The sequence below is a fragment of the Clupea harengus genome, chromosome 12 (assembly GCF_900700415.2).
Source record: "Clupea harengus chromosome 12, Ch_v2.0.2, whole genome shotgun sequence".
In the NCBI taxonomy this organism is placed as follows: Eukaryota; Metazoa; Chordata; class Actinopteri; order Clupeiformes; family Clupeidae; genus Clupea; species Clupea harengus.
The window spans coordinates 1,467,837-1,475,955 of NC_045163.1; the positions used below are offsets into that span (position 1 = coordinate 1,467,837).

Here is an 8,119-nt window from a genome sequence, read left to right on the forward strand (position 1 = left end):
AATGAACGTATGTATTTGTTGAACCTCAAACTGATTCTGCTGATGACCGGTTTATTCAGATTTTTTTATTAAAAATGACAAACATTGCATGAGGCTCCACGGTTAAAGAAAAACGGAGCATTTCCTCGTAACTTGTGCTTTCGTGAAATCACAGCTCTTTCCGATAACAACTGTATGTACACTCCTTGCCTTCCTGCTCATGCATAGAAAACATTTATTCATTTATTCCCGATGTAACTTACTGTACTGTACTCTGCCTACATACAGTGCTTGGGTGCATGTGCTCCCTGTAGGAGTTGAGCCCTGCTCTTTGCATTGCTAATATCATCTCTCTAAAATATCTCTCTGTCTGTCTCTGTCTCTCTCTCTCTCTCTGTGTCTCTCTCTCTGTCTCTCTCTCTCTCTCTCTCTCTCTGTGTCTCTCTCTCTCTCTGAGGTGGAATGTTTCAGGCAACACCAGTGCACTCAAAGCCCAACTTCACAACTGGGTTCAAACGGCTTACTATACCATCCCTTCATGTACTGTATGTCTGTATAAAATAGATTTGTATTAACTGGTTGAATTACAATCAAAGGCCCTTTTTTCCTACTCATTAAAGTTGTGGGCTGGTACATGGCCTTTCATCCATGTCAATAACTGATTGTAAGATTACCCCTCTCATCTTACAGATCAAATATAATGGATTCAAAACTACGCATTATAATTGGTCAGACAGATTAGCCTGGGCTACATGTTCAAAATGGGAGAGTCAATTACAGCTACTGAACAGCACTGGCCCCACTTTAACAAGAACAATTCCCTGCGCTGCCAAGAGCACTTCATTTCTCTTAATGCTTTCTATACTTTCATAGACATTATGACTTAACTTCAGTCAACGGATTGGGAGACTTTTTTTTACGCAGTCGCAAGGTGCCATAGTTAACAATGAATCTAATGACATACTTTAATGCAGGATAATGGTGCTCATCTGGCCGTGTATTATAGGAGGTAATTATAACAGCCGTGGAGGTTAATGCACTCTTTGTGTCTATGATATCAGTATTCAGTGCAGCATCTCTCCATCAATGGTGCAGACGGTGCCTATCTCAGCTGGTGGTGAAGCGTGTGGATGAGCCCGGTGGGAGAGAGCTCTGTCTCTCGGGGTTAGTAGGGCACGCTGGTAAACCCTAAAGAGAGGGTGCTGTGCCCCCGCGTGTGAGGCGCCCCCTGGGCTCATGGGCCCGTGGAGAGACAGACAGGCCTCTGCAGAGAACACTTCCCCTGACCCCTGACCCCCCCGCAGGCCTCAGCAGGCGCCCGCTCCCCTGCCACCCACACTAATTACCAACCCAGCTTCTGCGTGCACACCTGTCTGTCACGGTGTTCACTATCCTCACATGTTCACTCTTCTGCGTGCACACCTGTCTGTCACGGTGTTCACTATCCTCACATGTTCACTCTTCTGCGTGCACACCTGTCTGTCACGGTGTTCACTATCCTCACATGTTCACTCTTCTGCGTGCACACCTGTCTGTCACGGTGTTCACTATCCTCACATGTTCACTCTTCTGCGTGCACACCTGTGAGGGCAGCTCACTGTCTGTCACGGTGTTCACTTTGCTCACATGTTCACCCTTCTTCTAAATCCTTCACATTTAGCACGCTTCCATTCTCCATGACAGCTCTATTCTTTTCAACCTTGTGGATTTCTCTTTTTGTTTTGTTACAAAAACACCTTCTCTTTATTTAAAGCACCAATAAGGTGTTCTGTTAAACTAGCAAGCTAACTACCTAAAACACATGCAACTTTGCAAACACCACCAACAGCCCAGTTGACACTGATAGAAGCTTGCCAACACACTAACTGGTGTTTTTTTGGCAGTATAGCTGGCAATGTCATGCTGTGAAAGCTTTTCTTCCATTTTTGCAGGGCATTCCAGCCCGGTACACAGAACTAAATAGGGCATATCCTGGATGGCTAATGGGAAAGACACAGGTGTTTATCTGTCCTTCACACATGACCATACGCTATCAAAATGAATTTGAAGATGGTACCAAAACTAGTTGCCTATAAAACCATACCTCAAAAAGTGTCAAATTGTTGCATAGTGTTACTTTAATTTCTCCATGGTCAGCACCATCTCCTTCCTGAAGTGATCGTTACCAAGGTTCTCTGAGGCAACCAGCCCATACACCATGACACAACAACAGGAACCAAACTGCATCAACAACGAGCCGTGAAATGTAGAGACGTTTGCATGCTCATGACACGCAAATCTCCGTTGCAGAGATGCAAATTCCTTTCCTCTCCTTTGCTAGTCAGACTCACTCCAACTGAGTGCAATTTGTATGAGAGGATTCTGTTTTTATTGTTTATTAGAACCCAATAACAACGGCATGTATTATGAATAATGATGGTATAGGTACCCTACTCCAAATATAGTTCTGCCATAACCATCTTCAATTCATGGAGCCAGCACAAGCTTTCTTTTCCACGAGAAAGTGAGAAGAAGAAACGTAATGGTCCCTTGTACTTCACAGCATTGCAGCGGCAACCCCATAACTATGTGTATTGCTATGGATTTAAATAGGACTCACCATATGGAGGAACAAACCACTGTTTTGTTTCGCTATTTATATTGTGGAGTTGGTTAATACGTTGTGGTTGCAATGCAGGGTAAACAACTCTAGCGGCATCCTGTTTCAAAGATGACGAAAAAGTAGCCTGATGATTATTAAAATATAGACAGAAGGTGATTTACTATTGGCCACTGAAATCTGGTGGGCAGCAGACCTGGACTTTACAATCTTTTTTTGCAAATATATACGTTGTTAATGTGTAAACAATATATTAGGCAACATGCCTGCAGGAACTCCCAGCAAGGGGCTTGTGAACCCCTAAGGTTCGTGGGCATTCTTAATGGATTATGCCATACATAAGTTAATATAATAATAATAACACTCCATTTTGTGAGATGGTTTAATTGCTAAAACAGATTCAGATCCTGAGCCCCAATAAATCATATAGGATTAGCGTAGAATGCAAGCATAATGTTCATTTTCCAGTCCAGAGACAAACAATAGGGCTGTTCTTAGCTGTAATTTAAGTCAAATGTCACACTCCCACAAGATTCTCTTTTCAACATGTGTGGCCTAGATATCTTTCAAGAAAGAATACATCAGAGCATTCAGAGCATGTCTCACAGATTTGAACGTTTAAAGGTTCAGAATGAAGATATGACCTTTGGCCCAGATACCTAAAGTCTCCAGTCTCAATGTGCCTGATTCAACTCTAATCTGGAGAAATGCTGCAAAGCTACACAAGCCCTCTCTGGCACCAGAACAAGGCATCCAACAACCAAAGCAAATAAAGGCCGCACATGCTACTCTCATCCTCTAGTGATGTCTGAGGAAAGGGAAAACGTTTCCCTTATAAATTAAAAGCAGATTTCAATAAAGGTACCACCAGGCCTTGAGTACTTCAGCTTTAACAGAGATATTGGACCAACTTAATATTCACACTTACATTCAATTTAACTTTCTTTGGCACAATTGTAGCAAGCTTATTCTCACAAGTGCATACATTTATTAGGTTATGACTGAGAAAACCGTAAGCAATACACCACATGAATAACACACAATTAAATAGGCTAATCCAACTATCCTTACGATCATTTCCGAGTTAATACACGATCCAATTTTTCTCTATGGTAATTTACACAATGATAACATGAGGGATTATGATATGTGTTGATGTCTGGTCTCAAATTGGGAAAATAAACACCATTATGAACATGGTTTACAAACCATTTTGTCCATTGGAGTATTTAAGATGCAGAGGTGCGCCGCATCACCGTTGAAGCAATGCCACATCTCTCATTTTAAAAGCTACAAAACAAGGGCAATACATGATCCTTTCGCTACACAATAAATGGTGCAGGTTGCGATAAGGGCTGCTTCCCACAAGTTTGCGTGAGGGAGGGCGGTATGACTCAGAGACGAGGAGAGGGGAGTCCATGAGATGGAACCAAATGAAGGCAAACGTGGAGGAAAACAAAAGAAAGGAATTTCCCGATATTTAAGTAGGCGATCTGAATCGAATTTTGAAAATAGTTGATTAGTATCGTTACTTACATATCAATGAGGCTCAAATGTTCCTTGCAGGTGTCTGTCTAGCCCATATCTCCCCAGCGGCGAGGCATTTTCGTCTTCAACCTATGCAAAGCGAGAAGGCGGCGCTGAATTTATCGTCATCACATCTATTCATGTCTTACACGTAACACTAATAGCTCAGGCATAGAAACACAAGGAAACATACCTTACACCACCTAGTTCATCTGAGGGTTTTCCTTTTCGTTCTTGACAATCTGGTTGGCACTTTGGTTTCTTGAGCGTGAACAGTTGTCAGTTCGGGTGTGCTCATTGATCTGGGTCCTAGCGCCGTTTTGTTCCATATCTCAGGGCTCTTTTAAGATTCAACAGGTTGCACCCCTTGTGATGCTACGAATCCCCTCTAATTGCGTCACTTTACCATTCAGCATACAATCAACTCGTAAAATGTTTTGCTCATATGGTCATGTGGTAAAATATAGACTATTCTCCACAGACAATTTGGAAAATATTGGTTTTCCCTTTCATCCGAAGGAAGACCAGGAAATGTTAGTAATATTGTGGCCACACTTTTCTTGATGGTTATGTAACTACTATGGTAACTATTTTTGATTTCTTTATTCTTTATTACAGATTAGCAAAAATGCACTAATGTCTAAGATGACCCTATAAATAAATAAAGTTTGAAGTTTGAAGTTTTCTATTTCCATGTCAGCCATGTCCAGTACAGCCGCACGTGGTTGATGTAGAGTCGCCTGATCTGTGAAATGTATATTAAGATATATACATGCACCGTGACAGACTCACTCACTAATGTTCGTGCAATGAAAATCCCCAAACGTCTCTGAACGCAGTTTAGTAGGCTATACTGTGGCAATGCGCAAGAGTCATGTTTCCCTTCTGGCGTGTATCAGAAGTCAGGCACACCTTAAACAATACACAAATAAACAATAAACAATAAACAAATACAGAAGGAACTGGATGGCAGGGATCTTATGCGCAGACTCAATGTACAGTGAAAGGGCAGACGAAGATGCTTACAGAGGAGATAAACCTCACCGGGGCATTTAAGCAGAACATACTGATTCAATCGCTAACAGAAAATACACGCTGGCTTTAACACAAAATGGGAACACGAATGCATTCCAAATTCGAACACTTATCACAAAAAGAATATCAACTGAGAGAACACACAAATGATTGGAACTACACACAACCAGGAAGCCCACGCGGAACACACAAACTCACATGCACTCACATGCACGCAATCCAATGCTCCCTGCAGGTCAGACATATTTTGCATTCAGCAAAGGGTCTGCTTTTCACAACAAAATGTTATGGATGAATGTGGTCAAAGCTGTGGGAAAATATTTGAGAAATGCTTTTCACTTTTGATAAATCTCACACATTGGATGGAATTTAGAGGGGATTGTGTACACACTCAATTCCTGGCACCCCTGCCCTGAATTTTACAAGGGGAAGAGGAACACAAAATGTTTCTGTACGCAGAGGATATTTTATGACTTATTAAGGGCCCTGTATTGTCAATCTGTAATGTCCTCTCTACATCTGAAACAACCGCTATGAAATAAATTGGCTACCTGCTGATGGGCCCGCTGATATCTAGAGGGTGCATTCAATCAAAAATCACCACATTCCAGTTTAACTGGAGCCCAGTTGGAAATAAATATCTAGGTATTAGGTTGTGTTCAGATCTAGAAAATACAATCTCTATTAATATGGCTCCTTGACAAATTTTGACCAAGGGAAATTGACAAATCTCACCTTATGAGGGAAAATGTATATTATTAAGACTGCGGTTGCTCCACAATTCAATTATATCTCTATGATGATACTAGTAACTATCTCTGACAGAGTCTTCCATGGAAAAAAGCCTAGAAATGGTCTGAAAAAACTTGTTGCTTCGTGAAGGATTGGCTCTCCCGAATATGGAATTATATAACATAGCATTTGAAATGAATAAATGAGCGAGACATTGGGCAAATGACGAGTCTGGTGGGCAAAGCTGGAGGGGGCACCTGCGGCTCTTTCTGGTGTTGTGGAACTGATATCACAGAACACAGCTAAAGGCAGAAGAAGGAGACCTAATTTTATTAACATTCTCAGTGGACATGTGCACACAAGATTTGGGGGGTTTCACAATACAAAGAAATGCTATTCCTCTATGTAACAATCCCTCACTCTGTATAGATAAAAATATATTTTATGGGATACATGGTTTGCAAAAGGGATATCGTGTCGTCAATGATCTCTATAGAGATCGCTCATTTATGTAATTGGATGACCCTGAAGAGCAATTCAATCTAACTGATTTAGGGGATTGGTGGAAGCAGCATGGTATCTGTCTTTGGACTGAAAAGGGGAAGGTGGTACTGAAAAACCTCAAAGGGTGGCTCAAACAACCTCTATCAGAATCCCCACCATTATGTCTGTTAGGAGACAAATCTCTTGAGCCACCAGGCCTTACTAAAGCAGAGTTTGGATGGACAATAACAGGTCTTATTGCAACAGCCAGGCCTTTTCTATGCAACTGGAAGAGAGTTTACAGAGTGGCTTAAACTCATAAAAGAGACTGCTGCCTTTGAAAATACGACCGCCAGGGTAAGTACAGTCCAATGGCCATTTTTTCTGGCTGACATTATCAGTGCAACATCTTAGAGAGGGTAGAGGGTACTAATGGACAGAAGGTATATGTATGCAGGGTTGGGAAGGTTACTTTTGAAATGTAATAGGTTACAGATTACTAGTTACACTGTTACACACTGTAATAAGTAATGTAACTACTTTAATTACTAATAAATTACAATAAAGTAATGTAACGTATTCAATTTGATTAGTTATGATTACTTTTTGAATGGAAGATGAGAGGCAGTGCTAATTGAAATGAGAGAACTAATCAAAAACAACGGTCAAAATTTGAGCTCGTACCATCAAATAAATGTATCCGGTGTAGATAAAGCAAATTGCAAAGTAGCAAAACTAATGTTAGACTTTACATATAAGCTTTTTTCCGAAAAATAATATATTCAAATGTAACCTATTTGTAATCACCAACGTTTTGATTATGAAACTGTAATTACATAACTCCATTACATGTAACTAGTTACTCCTCAAACCTATGTGTATGTACATGTATGTATGTATTCATGTGTATATGTAAAAATGATTGTGGTGCCGGGGTGGTTTCTTGTGGCTGCCTTTTTTTTAGTTGATCCGTTTTTCTTTCTTTTTTTCTTAATTCACTGTGAATCTTCTTATATCACATCTGTATCATCTGTACTTTTGTATGAAGTTAATATGTTAAAAGGAATACAACTTAAATGACAAAAAAAATATATGTTTTGCTTTTCCCTTTCAACATCCAGCAATGGAGTTAGATGACAAGAATTACCATGGAAGCATTGAAGTTGGAAGCATGGGAGTTCTCAGCAGCACTTAAGTACAAAGGCCTAAATTGCAATCCATAGTGTTGTGTCAAACGTGGCTTACAATCCACAGTGTTGTGTCCAACATGACTTACAGTACATAGTGTTGTGTCAAACGTGACTTACAATCCACAGTGTTGTGTCCAACATGACTTACAATCCACAGTGTTGTGTCCAACATGACTTACAATCCACAGTGTTGTGTCCAACATGACTTACAATCCACAGTGTTGTGTCCAACATGACTTAAAGTACACAGTGTTGTGTCCAACGTGACTTACAGTACATAGTGTTATGTCCAACGTGACTTACAGTACATAGTGTTGTGACTTACAGTACACAGTGTTGTGTCCATCGTGACTTACAGTACATAGTGTTGTGTCCAACGTGACTTACAGTACATAGTGTTGTGTCCAACGTGACTTACAGTACAGCTCAGATATCATTTTCATCTGTATGCTCCCTGGGCATCAAACCCATGACCTCGGGTGCCTTGGTCTATATTTATATCTACATCTTTCCATCTATCTGTTTGTCCATTTGTATCCACTGACAGTGGTGTATGTATCTTTGAGTGTATATT

At 40.6% G+C, this 8,119-nt stretch overlaps 1 protein-coding gene across 3 annotated transcripts in view; it reads right to left on the minus strand.

The window, feature by feature from the left end:
• Nucleotides 1-4,428, minus strand: part of rab27b (RAB27B, member RAS oncogene family) — a 30,583-nt gene extending 26,155 nt beyond the window's left edge. For all 3 annotated transcript variants that reach the window (XM_031577562.2, XM_031577561.2, XM_031577559.2), the window contains exons 1-2: nucleotides 4,299-4,428; nucleotides 4,115-4,195 (exon numbers count right to left, since the gene is read on the minus strand). In XM_031577562.2, the coding sequence (XP_031433422.1) occupies nucleotides 4,115-4,116 (2 nt within the window). In that variant the 5' untranslated portion in view covers nucleotides 4,117-4,195; nucleotides 4,299-4,428. The remainder of the gene's footprint in view (nucleotides 1-4,114; nucleotides 4,196-4,298) is intronic.
• Between the last annotated feature and the right edge of the window lie 3,691 nt (nucleotides 4,429-8,119).